This window comes from Schistocerca americana, chromosome X, assembly GCF_021461395.2.
Source record: "Schistocerca americana isolate TAMUIC-IGC-003095 chromosome X, iqSchAmer2.1, whole genome shotgun sequence".
Taxonomy (NCBI): domain Eukaryota; kingdom Metazoa; phylum Arthropoda; class Insecta; order Orthoptera; family Acrididae; genus Schistocerca; species Schistocerca americana.
Genome location: NC_060130.1, coordinates 466232081 through 466247352, shown reverse-complemented (window position 1 = coordinate 466247352; position 15272 = coordinate 466232081). Strand labels below are relative to the sequence as shown.

General features: G+C 46.0%; 1 protein-coding gene across 3 annotated transcripts in view; it reads right to left on the bottom strand.

The window, feature by feature from the left end:
* Positions 1–15272, bottom strand: part of LOC124554816 (syntaxin-binding protein 5) — a 981379-nt gene that overhangs the window by 99908 nt on the left and 866199 nt on the right. For all 3 annotated transcript variants that reach the window (XM_047128475.1, XM_047128476.1, XM_047128477.1), the window contains exon 18: positions 9420–9623. In XM_047128475.1, coding sequence (XP_046984431.1) covers positions 9420–9623 — 204 coding nt within the window. The remainder of the gene's footprint in view (positions 1–9419; positions 9624–15272) is intronic.

The window sequence follows — 15272 nt, the reverse complement described above, 5'->3', positions numbered from 1 at the left end:
TGTGTTTTTTGTTCTGTAAGCAATGTGCAATCCCTGTTTCTTTAATGTATTTGCCATACTGTGTATTGATTTGTGTTTGCGAGTTAAAGTTACCATCTCTTGTGTTAGACATGCCAGGAGGGTTACTGTTTTGTGTTTGCATGCATGCTGAAGTTTCTATGGGATTCTTTGGCGCTTGAGTTTTCTGCTAGTTTTCAGTTTTCTTTAGCTGCATTTTGATTTTTTGTCCAAGTCTGTACTGTATGGGTGTTGTAACCATTGTTTGTGGAGGTGGGTTTTATTGTTTGTGATGCTTTTTCATAGTTTTTTTTACTGAGTGGTATATTATTTAGTCTGTGGAATATGTGTCGTAGAGCTGTTAATTTTTGATTTTGTGGTTGGATGATGAAGCATGTATAATTGTACCTGTGGCTGTTGTCTTTCTGCAAATATCAAATATGTGCTTATTGCTGTCTCTCTTTACTCCACATATCTGTACAAGTAAACAATTTTGTATCCTCTCTCTATGATGACTGTATCAAAGATTGTGTTTTCTATGTGGTTGATGAATATGTTTGCCTATGTTCCAGACATTGGAGATCCCACTGGAAGCCCATCTTTTTGTAAGTAAAATTTCTTTTCAAACAAAGTAATTTTGGGATGTCATTGCTTTGATGGTTTTGGTTATTTCATTAGTATTGTCTGAAAGTAGTTTGTTGTATGTCAGTATGTTTTCTTCAATTTGTTTTATTGTGTCTGCAGTGGGTATTGAGGTGTACATGTTCTCTATGTCAAAAAAAGATGAGTAATGCTGTTTGTAGAATGTGTAAGTCTTTTATTTGTGTTGTAAGTTCATTTGTGTTTTTCATTCTTTTGCTGTTCTTTATTTCATAATGTTTCATTATGATTTTGTGCATATGTTTTGCCTCGTTGGTATGATGGTGCATGCATGAAATTAATGTTAGTCCTCAATGGAATAAGGGGTTTGTGAACCTTCAGTTGGCTTCTGAGTGTTGGTGCTTTTGAGTTCTCCTGTGTAATCTCTTGTTTTTGTTTCTCTGTGAGTAGGTGTTTGTTGTCTTGGAGGTTGTTTTTCATGTAAAACATGCTGCTGGATCAGATTTCAGTGTTGTGTTACTGTTACAGGATATGAAATCTTTAGTTTTTTCCCCTATATGTTGTTCTTTATTATCAGCTCTTGTGACCATGATGTTGTTAGATTGTAGTATTTCTTTTAATTTCTTAATGAAGATGTTTTCTGTTTGAATTTTTCTGTTTTGCTTTTTCTTTGACATGGTGATTATGCTGTTTGTTTATTTATTCACTAGTTCCAGTATTAGCCCAATATTTACAATGTTGTTTTTCCATTTCTTTTCCCCTGTCAGGATGCTTTCAGTTTCTACAATCAGGTTTTCTATGTAGTTGTTATCTATTTTTTGTACTGATGATGTGTTTGAGCCCTTTCTCTAATAGCTGCATTTCTCTCTCTTTTAATTCAGTATCTGCAAGGTTTATTAGTTTTGGATGAAATCTGTGGTTGTGAGTGTGTTTTACTTTGTTGTGTTTTGCTTTCTGGTTATTTTTGTCACTGAGTGTTCTGATTTTTCATTTATGTTTGTTCCACATATACTGCAGTGTTCTTGCTCTGATGTGATCAATTTTTTGTGTTATGTTGATCACCACTGTTGGGTTGGGATGACAGGCAGGAATTTCAGAACTAGGTATAAAGAACGTATAAGATGCAGTAAGAATGAAAATAACCATTCTACCTTTGCAGAACACCCAATGAAACAGACATCAACCATCCAACATGGAACATAACATGAAAATTATTAGAGTGAACAATTTCAACAAAAATCTCCTGACATTTCAAGACAACTTTCACACACAGAGAGCTCTTGCAATGAAAAAGAAAGTATTTAATGACCAAATCACTAGAAACAATAACTCACTGACCACATTAACCACTAAAGCAATAACAAACAGAGCTCTACACAAACACACACACACAAAGAATAGCCGCTAGCACTCCCACAAGAATTGGTTGGTTGGTTGGTTTGGGGGATTAAAGGGACCAGACTGCTATGGTCATCGGTCCCTTTTTCCAAAGACAAAGAACACCCACAGAGAATAAAAACGAGGAACAGAAGAGATCACAGACGATACAGAACAGGAGAGACTGAGACAAAGACAAGACAAAAAGAACGAAAACCACATAGAGAATGACGGTGGTTGGCCGACCATAGAAATAAAAAAGGAAAAGCCAACCACTTAGAAACACATTAAAAAATCAGTGTAAAATCAGAGGCCAAAGGCCAGAATCAACACAAAACAATAAAATAAAACAGAAACACTCAGATTAAATGATAAAATCCCCCTGCCCAAATAAAACGTAAAACTAAGTCAGCCATAGCGGAGTCGTCTGTTAAAAGGGCAGGGAGCGTAGCAGGCAGCGCAAATGGCTGCCTGACCACAGCTAAAAGGGGGCAGGCCAACAGAATGTGGGCCACTGTCAAAGCCGCCCCGCAGCGACATACAGGAGGGTCCTCCCTGCGCAGTAAATAACTGTGTGTCAGCCGGGAGTGGCCAATGCGGAGCCGGCGAGTGGCTCGCAGGGATGACCGCCACACAGCCGTCGTCTCCTTGACAGCACGGAGTTTATTGGACATTGTCAGTTCGCGCCATTCCTCGTCCCATAGCGCCAAGATTTTGCGGCGGAAGACTGCCCGCAAATCAGTCTCTGGGAGGCCAACGTCCAGAGATGGCTTGCTGGTGGCCTCTTTCGCCAGGCGGTCAACATGTTCGTTACCCGGGATACCGACATGACCGGGGGTCCACACAAAGACCACAGAGCGGCCGCAACAGGCGAGAGTATGCAGAGACTCGTGGATAGCCATCACCAAACGAGAACGAGGGAAACACTGGTCGAGAGCTCGTAAACCGCTCAGGGAATCGCTACAGATAACGAAGGACTCACCTGAGCAGGAGCGGATATACTCTAGGGCACGAAAGATGGCGACCAGTTCAGCAGTGTAAACGCTGCAGCCATCCGGCAAGGAACATTGTTCGGAACGGTCCCCTAGAGTGAGCGCATACCCGACACGACCAGCAACCATCGAACCGTCAGTGTAGACAATACCAGAGCCCTGATACGTGGCCAGGATAGAATAAAAGCGGCGGCGGAAGGCCTCTGGAGGGACTGAGTCCTTCGGGCCCTGTGCCAGGTCTAGCCGAAGGCAAGGGCGACGAACACACCATGGGGGTGTATGCAAAGTAGCCCGGAAAGTAGGTGGAACAGTGAAAAACTGAAGCCCAGAGAGAAGCTCTTTGACGCGGACCGCTATTGTACAACCAGACCGGGGCCGACGATCCGGCAGATGGACGACCGATCGCGGGAACAGGAGACGATAATTTGGATGCCTGGGCGAGCTTAGAACATGGGCAGCATAAGCGGCCAGCAAACGTTGGCGTCGGAACCGCAGGGGAGGTACACCTGCCTCCACTAGTACGCTGTCCACGGGGCTGGTGCGGAAAGCACCAGTGGCAAGGCGTATCCCACTGTGGAGAATTGGGTCCAGCACCTGTAACGCAGATGGGGATGCTGAGCCATAAGCCAGGCTCCCATAATCCAGACGGGACTGGATTAACGCCTGGTAGAGCCGCAACAGGGTAAAGCGGTCGGCGCCCCAGCGGGTGTGGCTCAAGCATCTCAGAGCGTTTAGATGCCGCCAACACGTCTGTTTAAGCTGCCGGATATGAGGCAGCCAAGTCAACCGGGCATCGAAAACCACCCCCAAAAACCTGTGGGTCTCCACCACAGCAAGGAGTTCGTCGGCAAGATAAAGCCGCGGCTCAGGATGGACTGTTCGGCGCCGGCAGAAATGCATAACGCGGGTCTTGACTGCCGAAAACTGAAACCCATGGGCTACAGCCCAAGACTTCGCCTTACGGATAGCGCCCTGTAGCTGACGTTCAACAGCTGCAATGCTGGGAGAGCTGTAATAAAGGCAGAAGTCGTCAGCATACAGGGAAGCGGAGACAGAGTTTCCCACGGCCGCAGCAAGACCGTTAATGGCTATTAAAAACAGACAGACACTTAAAACGGAACCCTGTGGCACACCGTTCTCCTGGACATGGGAGGAACTATACGAGGCCGCGACTTGCACGCGGAAGGTACGACACGACAGAAAATTGCGGATAAAAATCGGCAGAGGACCCCGAAGACCCCATCCATGGAGCGTAGAAAGAATGTGATGACGCCACGTCGTATCGAACGCCTTCCGCATGTCGAAAAAGACAGCGACCAGGTGCTGACGGCGGGAAAAGGCAGTATGGATGGCCGACTCCAGGCTCACCAGATTGTCGGCGGCGGAGCGGCCTTTACGGAACCCACCCAGAGATGGAGCCAGAAGGCCCCGAGACTCCAGTACCCAATTCAAGCGCTGGCTCACCATCCGTTCAAGCAACTTACAAAGAACGTTGGTGAGGCTAATGGGACGGTAGCAGTCCACCTCTAAAGGGTTCTTTCCAGGTTTCAAAACGGGGATGACAATGCCTTCCCGCCATTGCGACGGAAACTCCCCCTCGACCCAAAGACGGTTGTAAAGATCGAGAAGGCGCCGCTGGCAGTCCACTGAAAGGTGTTTCAGCATCTGACAGTGGATGCCATCTGGCCCAGGAGCGGTATCAGGGCAAGTAGCTAGGGCACTGCGAAATTCCCACTCACTGAATGGAGCATTGTAAGATTCCGGGTGGTTGCTGCGAAACGAAAGGCTCCGATGTTCCAGCCGCTCTTTAAGGGAGCAGAAGGCCTGGGGGTAATTCGCAGAAGCGGAACTCATAGCAAAATGCTCCGCTAAGCGATTTGCAATGACGTCGGAGTCGGTACAAACGGCTCCATTCAGTGAGAGCGCAGGGACGCTGGCAGGGGTCCGATAGCCGTAGACGCGTCGAATCTTGGCCCAGACCTGCGAGGGAGTGACATGGAGGCCAATCGTGGACACATACCGCTCCCAGCACTCCTTCTTGCCCTGGCGGATAAGGAGGCGGGCCCGCGCACGCAGCCGTTTGAAGGCGATAAGGTGGGCTAAGGAGGGATGTCGCTTGTGACGCTGGAGCGCCCGCCAGCGATCTTTAATCGCTTCAGCGATCTCAGGCGACCACCAAGGCACAGCCTTCCGCCGAGGGGACCCACAGGAATGGGGAATGGCAGATTCGGCGGCAGTAACGATGCCGGTGGTGACCGATTGAACCACCGCATCAATGTCATCGGTAGAGAGAGGCTCAAAAGCGGCAGTGGAGGAGAACAAGTCCCAGTCAGCCTTATTCAGAGCCCATCTGCTAGGGCGCCCAGAACAGTGGCGCTGTGGTAGTGACAAAAAGATCGGAAAGTGGTCACTACCACACAGGTCGTCATGCACACTCCATTGGACAGACGGTAAGAGGCTATGGCTACAGATGGAAAGGTCAATGGCGGAGTAGGTGCCTTGCGCCACACTGAAGTGTGTGAAGGCACCATCATTTAACAGCGAGAGATCGAGCTGCGACAATAAATGCTCAACGATGGCGCCTCGACCTGTTGCCACTGACCCACCCCACAGAGGGTTATGGGCGTTGAAGTCGCCCAATAGCAAGAAAGGTGGCGGCAATTGGGCGACCAGTGCAGCCAGGACAAGCTGCGAGACATCATCATCCGGTGGAATGTAAAGACTGCAGACGGTAACAGCCTGTGGCGTCCACACGCGTACAGCGACAGCCTCTAAAGGCGTCTGGAGAGGGACAGACTCGCTGTGCAGAGTGTGAAGGACATATATGCAGACGCCACCAGACACCCTTTCATAAGCTGCTTGGTTCTTATAATAACCCCGATAGCCACGGAGGGCGGGGGTTCGCATTGCTGGAAACCAAGTTTCCTGGAGAGCAATGCAGAAGAAAGGGTGAAGGCTGATAAGTTGGCGGAGCTCAGCGAGATGGTGGAAGAAACCGCTGCAGTTCCACTGGAGGATGGTATTGTCCATGGCTGAGAAAGGCGTGACGGGACGGGGAAGGCAGATTACGCCGCTGGGTCACCTGCTGCCTCCGACTGAGCACCCGTGCTAGTGTTATCCATGGCGTCTGAGGGACCGGCGAGTTCTAGGTCCTCAGCGGATGCCAGGATCTCCACCTCGTCCTCAGACGCAGAGCCGTAAGGTGGCGGTGGGGTGGCTGCCACCGCGAGTTCCTTGGGCTTAGAGCTCTTCTTCTTTGATTTCTCACGCTGCTCCTTGGGTTTAACTGGCTGGGAGGGCTTCACCGATTCAGTCTCCGGGACTGAGGAGGATCGTGAAGCCCGTCGACCAGCTGATTGCGGGCACTTACGCCATTGGCGGTCGTCAGCCTTCCCACTGGTGGAAACCTGGGAAGGGAGGGACCCGAGGGACCCCTTGCGAGCGTGAGAAGCCGAAGAAGTTGGACACTTCTCCGGCTTAGAAGCAGGGACGGACGTCCCTGATGGGGGGGATGGTGTTGCCCCTGAGGTAGGTGGCGCAGGAGCAACCCGGTGGGTAGAGCCCCCCACTGGCAAGGGGGCAGGAGGAGTCTTACTGGTTATCGAGCTGGCTGGAAGTCGTGAAACTGATGGGGCGAGCACAGGTGTTGTAGCGGCGGCGTAGGATGACGTCATTCGCACGGGATGTAATCGGTCGTATTTCCGCTTGGCCTCAGTATAAGTGAGTCGGTCCAGGGTCTTATATTCCATGATTTTGAGTTCTTTCTGGAAGATTCTGCAGTCTGGCGAGCAAGGTGAATGGTGCTCCCCGCAGTTGACACAGATGGGAGGCGGGGCACATGGAGTATCGGGATGAGACGGGCGTCCGCAATCTCGACATGTGAGGCTGGAAGTGCAGCGGGAAGACATATGGCCAAACTTCCAGCACTTGAAGCACCGCATCGGGGGAGGAATATAGGGCCTGACGTCACATCGGTAGGCCATCACCTTGACCTTTTCCGGTAACGTATCACCCTCGAAGGCCAAGATGAAGGCACCGGTAGCTATCTGATTTTCCTTCGGACCCCGATGAACGCGCCGGACGAAATGTACACCTCTGCACTCTAAGTTGGCGCGCAGCTCGTCATCAGACTGCAAAAGAAGGTCCTTATGGTAAATAACTCCCTGGACCATATTTAAACTCTTATGCGGTGTGATCGTAACAGCAACATCCCCCAACTTGTCACAAGCAAGTAACCGTCGTGACTGGGCAGAGGATGCCGTTTGGATCAGGACCGATCCAGAGCGCATTTTTGACAAGCCCTCCACCTCCCCAAACTTGTCCTCTAAATGCTCGACGAAGAACTGAGGCTTTGTTGAGAGAAAAGACTCCCCATCAGCTCTCGTACAAACTAAGAATCGGGGCGAATAAGTGCTACTGCCATCCTGAGATTTACGTTCCTCCCACGGCGTGGCCAGAGAGGGGAACGTTTTCGGATTGTACTTTTCAGCATTAAATTGAGCCCGAGAACGCTTAGAGACTGCTGGCGGCTGGCCGCCAGCGAGAGATGATGTACCACGCTTCATTGCGGGTCATCCGCCCTGATGCCACCTACTCCGACCAAGGGCCCTCCCCACGGGCGCCACCCAGCCACAGCAAAGGCCACCTGGCAGGATGGCCATTGCCGGGAGTCCTGATGCCCCAGGGAGATGGGCATCTACTCCTTGGCATACGTGGGGAGTGAACGGCGCAGGCATCAGTAGAGCGATCCCTGTGTTGTCAGGGGGCTACAACCAAGAGGGTACATGGCGACCCCACCACAACGGACTGGCTACCGTGCTCTGGATCTTAGGTGCAAAAATGGCCAAGGTCGTCGTCACAGTTAAAAGAAACACTGCAGAGTGCAGCGTGGTAATCGCCCAAGAGATCGAAAACGAGCGGGACACCACTGCAACGACGAGAAAGACGGCTATAGGTCTAATTGCACGAAGGATACAGTGCACCATGTAAGGTGCCCTTCCCCAATTGGCTCGCTCTTCGGAATAATTTAGATAGATGGAGGTCAAACCCGAGAGGGGACCATCACATAAGGCCGAAACGTTTGAGACTCCTTTTAGTCGCCTCTTACGACAGGCAGGAATACCGCGGGCCTATTCTAACCCCCGAACCTGCAGGGGGACCCACAAGAATTGACACATTCATGTGCAAGTGATGTGTTGTAATAAATGTGGGTGGAAAAATGCCAGAAATTGGTCAGCCGGAGCACGGGGACTGAATGAATGCAGCTCCAGAACCACACATATGGACTAACAACAAGAAAATCCCCAAGGTCAATAATAACACAACACTGGAAATCATAAGAAACACCAAAAATAATTTAACCTCATGAAATTTGTGCTACAAAAGTTGTTTCTAATCTGAAAAACATGACAAAATATAATATAGTAACATACTGTAACTACTACATAATACATTTGTTATATTTATTTAAAGAAACACAGATTACACTCCACTAAGAGTGCTTCATAAATAGAAAGAAGTGAAACGCATATTTTGAAGCAACTAAGGAATAGCAGAAAACAGAACAAATGACAATAGTTATCATGTTTATATGAGCAATAATTCTGTCTTGTCCTGAGTTTTACTCATGGTTTATATCCTTGTTGGAATCTGAGGTGCAAAACATGGCATATGCACCCAGCTAGCATATCCCATTCCAAATGCATGACAAAAAAAATAATATCCTATCTCATCAGAGGCAGTACCACCTATGAATGCAGCCATCATGTGCACAATACAGTGTAACTTTAGCACAGTCTTGTATGATGATGGATGTACCACAAACTAACTGCCCCCCCCCCCCCCCCCGCCAACGCCATGGGGTTAGCCCAAGCCGAACCTGTGCCCAACAGCACAGTTGATCAACCAATAGCAGAACATGTGGCTGAGCACAAAAAACCTGGATAACCTCCCCCCCTCCAAACAAATGAACGAAAACACACACACACACACACACACACACACACACACACACACACATTTTGGGTTAGTTAGCTCCTAAGAATGACATTGTCTAAAAGCTTGTCAATGTTTTCAGTCTTGTTTATGTATTTATTGATGATTCATTGCCTCATCTGTATGGATAATTGTTATGTTTACTCTTTACATTATATGTACACATTATTATGTTAACATATGCTTTAAACAGTCATAAAGTTGCAAATCCATGCCAGTCACAAATTTTCCCAAATTTTGAGGTAAACATGCACATACAAATATGAACACATTATATTAATAGTTTATTAATCAACAATGACAAAACTAAATACTGATGAAACTCTAGGCCTGTTACTGTAGGAGAAAGTTTTTAACAAAAACATTTCATTTCATTAATGTGATGCAGGAATTAAGCCATGTGCCTAAAATTGCTACTATAATCAGCTATAAGTTGAATGTTCACTCTGTGTACCTTACCTTTCAGTGAAATTATTTCAGCCTTAACCACAAAATCTGTTTCAGCAAGTTGTTGTCTATAAACACAATTATGAGAAGGAAGTGCAACAACTCTGGCCTGCTTCTCTGAAGTTAGCACAACAAACTGACGATCACCAAACTGGTCCTGCTGTCCACCAAGTGTTGGAGACATTCTATTGTTAGATGAGGATTTTGTAGGCGTTTCTGTAAACAAACAAATATTGTGTTTAGTTCACAAAAAGGTCACATAAACAATATTATGCAGTTACTCTGTAATTACCTAGAGTAAGAAAAAGTGTGTGAAATAAGATGTTGAAACTGTGATGATATTTTTCCACTCATTATGGGTCATTTATTTAAATAAGTTAACAGCATTCTTATGGTGGTAAGTTGTAGTGTTCTGCTGAACACTTATGCCACTGGTGGTGGAAAGGCCCATTGGTGAAAAAACACACAATATCACACAAAATGTTTTCTTCCCACGACACTGAATGTGTATATCAGAAGGGCATTATTATTATCATTATCATTATCATTATTATTATTATTATTATTATTATTATTATTATTATTATTCTGTTTCTTTAGCTGTAGGATTACTCCACATTTCACAATTAAGTGTCTGACAGAGGGTTCATCAAATCACCTTCAGACTATTTCTCCATCACGGGAAAAATGAACACTTAAATCTTTCCATGTGGGTTCTCTGGTTGCTCTTACTTTATTATGATGATCATTTCTCCCTATGTATGTCAACACCAACAAAATATCATCACAAAGGGAGGAGAAAGTTGGTGATGAAATTTCATGAATAGATCTCACCCCAACAAAAAATGCCTTTGTTGCAACTTGTAAGTCATATCCATGACACACGCTCCCCTATTTCAAGATAATACAAAATGAGCTGACTCCTTTGAACTTTTTCAGTGTCCTCCATCAATCATATCTGATACGGAACCCACAATGCACAGCATTGTTCCAGAAGAGGACAGACAAGTGTAGTGTAGTGAGCCTTTTTTAGTAAACCTATTGCATCATCTAAGAATTCTACCAATAAATTGCAGTCTTTAGTCAGTCTGCCTGCCTCCCCCCCCCCCCCCCCCCCCTCCCTGTTCCTACTGAAGTTATTCCTAATTGTAATCCATAAGTACCTATTTGAATTAACAGCCTTTAGATCTGTGTTATTTATCACAAAACCAAAATTTAATGTATTCTAGTACTCATGTGAATGATCTCATACCTTTAATTATTTCGAGTCAGTTGACAAAAATTGGAGGGAAGTGTGGAGGGTAAAAATGGTAGAGGGAGACCAAGGCATGAATACATTAAACAGATTGAGAAGAATGTAGATTTCAGTAGTTACTCAGAAAGGAAGGAGCTTTCACAGGATAGAGTAGCATGGAGAGCTGCATCAAATCGGTCTCTGGACTGAAGACCACAACAACAACAATGTGCAGATTTATAACTTCAGAAGCAGTGTATTGTTGGCTACTCTCATTGAATTTCACAAGTTTTTAAGGCTTCTGAAGCCTCAGCCCAAGAAATGTGGGACGTAGACATTTCTTCTTCATGATTCTCAGTTTTCTGGTACCTCCTGGGGGTTGAAAACACTTTTTAATACCACATCATTAGTAATCTCTTCTTCAATAACTAAATTTCTGTTAATGACAATCCATTTGTCATGTTCTGCTGCTGAAAATTTGCTCAGTTCATTACTGGATGCAGATTTTAGCATTCATACAAATTCAGAGCAATCAGTTGTTGACTCGTCATCATTTACATTGCTTTCCACCTTGGCTTCTTCAACTGATTATGCCACAGTTTTCGCCAGGCTTATCCTGGTTGAGTGCCTGTAAGCTCCAAACACACATGTGGATTTTCTTGGGGAGAATATAATCACTTAGCAGGTTCACCAAAGACACCAACCACTTTCTTGAACGCCTGGAATCCTTACCCAATCTGTTACCCCTGAAAACCATCCTCGTAACCATTGATGCCACTTCCTTATACACAAATATCCCGCACGTCCAGGGCCTCACTGCGATGGAGCACTTCCTTTCACGCCGATCACCTGCCACCATACCTAAAACCTCTTTCCTCATTACCTTAGCCAGCTTCATCCTAACTCACAACGTCTCCACTTTTGAAGGCCAGACATACCAACAATTAAAGCACATCTTGGCGCAGTGTTACACTGTATGGTTTATCTGGATACTTCCCACTGACACCAACCTATCAGAACTCCGGAGATGGGAACTTGCCCTTCAATATATCCTCTGTTCCCGTTACCCACCAGGCCTCAAACTCCGCTAATTTCAAGTTGCCGCCCCTCGTACATCACTTGTCATTCAACAACATCTTTGCCTCTGTACTTCCGCCTCGACTGACATCTCTGCCCAACCTCTTTGCCTTTACATATGTCTGCCTGTGTCTGTATATATGTGGATGGATGTGTGTATGTGTGTGTGTGTGTGTGTGTGTGTGTGTGCGTGCGTGTAAGTGTGTACCTGTCCCTTTTTCCCCCCTAAGGTAAGTCTTTCCACTCCCAGGATTGGAATGACTCCTTACCCTCTCCCTTAAAACCCACATCCTTTCGTCTTTCCCTCTCCTTCCCTCTTTTCTGATGATGCAACCTTGGGTTGCGAAAGCTTGAAATTTGTGTGTGTGTTTTTTTATTGTGTCTATCTACCAGTGCTTTCTTGTTTGGTAAGTCACAGCATCTTTTTTATATACACTCCTGGAAATAGAAAAAAGAACACATTGACACCGGTGTGTCAGACCCACCATACTTGCTCCGGACACTGCGAGAGGGCTGTACAAGCAATGATCACACGCACGGCACAGCGGACACACCAGGAACCGCGGTGTTGGCCGTCGAATGGCGCTAGCTGCGCAGCATTTGTACACCGCCGCCGTCAGTGTCAGCCAGGTTGCCGTGGCATACGGAGCTCCATCGCAGTCTTTAACACTGGTAGCATGCCGCGACAGCGTGGACGTGAACCGTATGTGCAGTTGACGGACTTTGAGCGAGGGCGTATAGTGGGCATGCGGGAGGCCGGGTGGACGTACCGCCGAATTGCTCAACACATGGGGCGTGAGGTCTCCACAGTACATCGATGTTGTCGCCAGTGGTCGGCGGAAGGTGCACGTGCCCGTCGACCTGGGACCAGACCGCAGCGACGCACGGATGCACGCCAAGACCGTAGGATCCTACGCAGTGCCATAGGGGACCGCACCGCCACTTCCCAGCAAATTAGGGACACTGTTGCTCCTGGGGTATCGGCGAGGACCATTCGCAACCGTCTCCATGAAGCTGGGCTGCGGTCCCGCACACAGTTAGGCCGTCTTCCGCTCACGCCCCAACATCGTGCAGCCCGCCTCCAGTGGTGTCGCGACAGGCGTGAATGGAGGGACAAATGGAGACGTGTCGTCTTCAGCGATGAGAGTCGCTTCTGCCTTGGTGCCAATGATGGTCGTATGTGTGTGTGGCGCCGTGCAGGTGAGCGCCACAATCAGGACTGCATACGACCGAGGCACACAGGGCCAACACCCGGCATCATGGTGTGGGGAGCGATCTCCTACACTGGCCGTACACCACTGGTGATCGTCGAGGGGACACTGAATAGTGCACGATACATCCAAACCGTCATCGAACCCATCGTTCTACCATTCCTAGACTGGCAAGGGAACTTGCTGTTCCAACACGACAATGCACGTCCGCATGTATCCCGTGCCACCCAACGTGCTCTAGAAGGTGTAAGTCAACTACCCTGGCCAGCAAGATCTCCGGATCTGTGCCCCATTGAGCATGTTTGGGACTGGATGAAGCGTCGTCTCACGCGGTCTGCACGTCCAGCACGAACGCTGGTCCAACTGAGGCGCCAGGTGGAAATGGCATGGCAAGCCGTTCCACAGGACTACATCCAGCATCTCTACGATCGTCTCCATGGGAGAATAGCAGCCTGCATTGCTGCGAAAGGTGGATATACACTGTACTAGTGCCGACATTGTGCATGCTCTGTTGGCTGTGTCTATGTGCCTGTGGTTCTGTCAGTGTGATCATGTGATGTATCTTACCCCAGGAATGTGTCAATAAAGTTTCCCCTTCCTGGGACAATGAATTCACGGTGTTCTTATTTCAATTTCCAGGAGTGTATATTAATCACTTAGTGAGGCAGACAATTGTTATTGATGAAGTGCCATGCCAAACAGTTCTACTGTTTCTTGAAGGCATCCAGCTGTACTGTCAACCATGCCAACCCAAAAATTCAGGAAAATTTCTGATGCTTGCTGGACTATCGATCTACCACATTATCAAGTGCCTGATTATAATGGCCTCACTTTATCAACTGTTTGTCAAAGAAGTGCTTTTAACTGTATTTCAGTCTCTCTATGAGCTATACAATAAGCCACATGCATTCAAAACAAACAAATATGTAAAGTTGAGGTTATGGTAATCATTTTCAACAAGCTGTTAATTTCAGTTAGTCAGCAATTTCCTATATACATTAGTAGAACATATGGCTCCTTATGCCTTGTGTATTATATGTGATATTTAATACCATTTGTCATCAGAAACTAATAATGGTTTGTGTGTCAGCAAGCTTTATGTGAAAAGAATCTCAGGCCTAAATAATATCCACATGCAGCACACAAAAAAAAGGTAAGGTTTCAAAGCGGTACTTTAAATATTTGGAAGTGTAAAATATCGCAGTTCACAAAACAAAAAATATAGTATGCTATGACTAAAATATCAATGAGTCACACATGGAATTACTTGAATTGGACAAAGACTGAATACAGATGCCAACTATCCCACAAATGCCTACTTATTAAATTTCAAGAACCAATATTAACTGACAGATGTAGTAATCTGCAAACATTCCCCAATGTATTGCTCCCATAGGATAAGATTACACTAATTCCACTGTGCATAAAGAGATTTGTGCACTCATTCTTCCTGCGCTCCATATGGGAATGGAATGATTAGAAACTCTGAAACATGATACAATAGAAAATATTTTCTGGCATTTACTTCATAGTGGTTTAAAGATTATATGTAAATGTATATAAACAGAGCATTGTTTAATAGTTGCAGACAACAAATTGTATAAAAATATCATCTATACCAAACAAGGCAGAAATCAATATGTATATTTTATAATCCTAAATAAATATTTCAAAACAAATGAAGAGGTTGAAATAATTTTCATTTTTCAGATTGCAAAACAAAGACTGCAATAAAAACTCAATAAACTGGATGACACACAAAATACAGAACATACCTTTTCCAACAGCCTTTATAAATTGAACTTTGTTAACAAACTTAAGAACTTAGTTTAGATAAATCATTCACACTATTAAGAATGAACAATTTTCACCTTTGAACCACTCACATTGCTGGCTGTGTCAACGGGGAATCCTGTATCTAATCCCAGATTGCCATCTTTATTTTCCTTTATCACTTATTGTTACAAAAGGTAACTTTAAATCTGTGACTTCCTTAGGGGACTACAACTTTCTGGTGGTCCATTAACCACTCTGCAACATGCTGTATCAGTAAGTACTTCAAGCAAATTGAAGTAACGTTACACTAACATTTACGTAAAGGAATGGATGCTTCATGACTGTTTACGTATATAGAAATAAGGCACAGTATTAGTCTGTATGAATTCAGATATCTGTTTAAATCACATACTCCACCTGGTGCCTGGTGTGGCCAGACAACTTTTTGATCAACAGGTATGAACTGCATCTGATCCTGAACCACAGTTCATGCATAATGTGTGTTAATGTAATTAAACAGCTTCTTAACACACATCAGCAGGTAAGTTCACATCAGTGATATCTCAT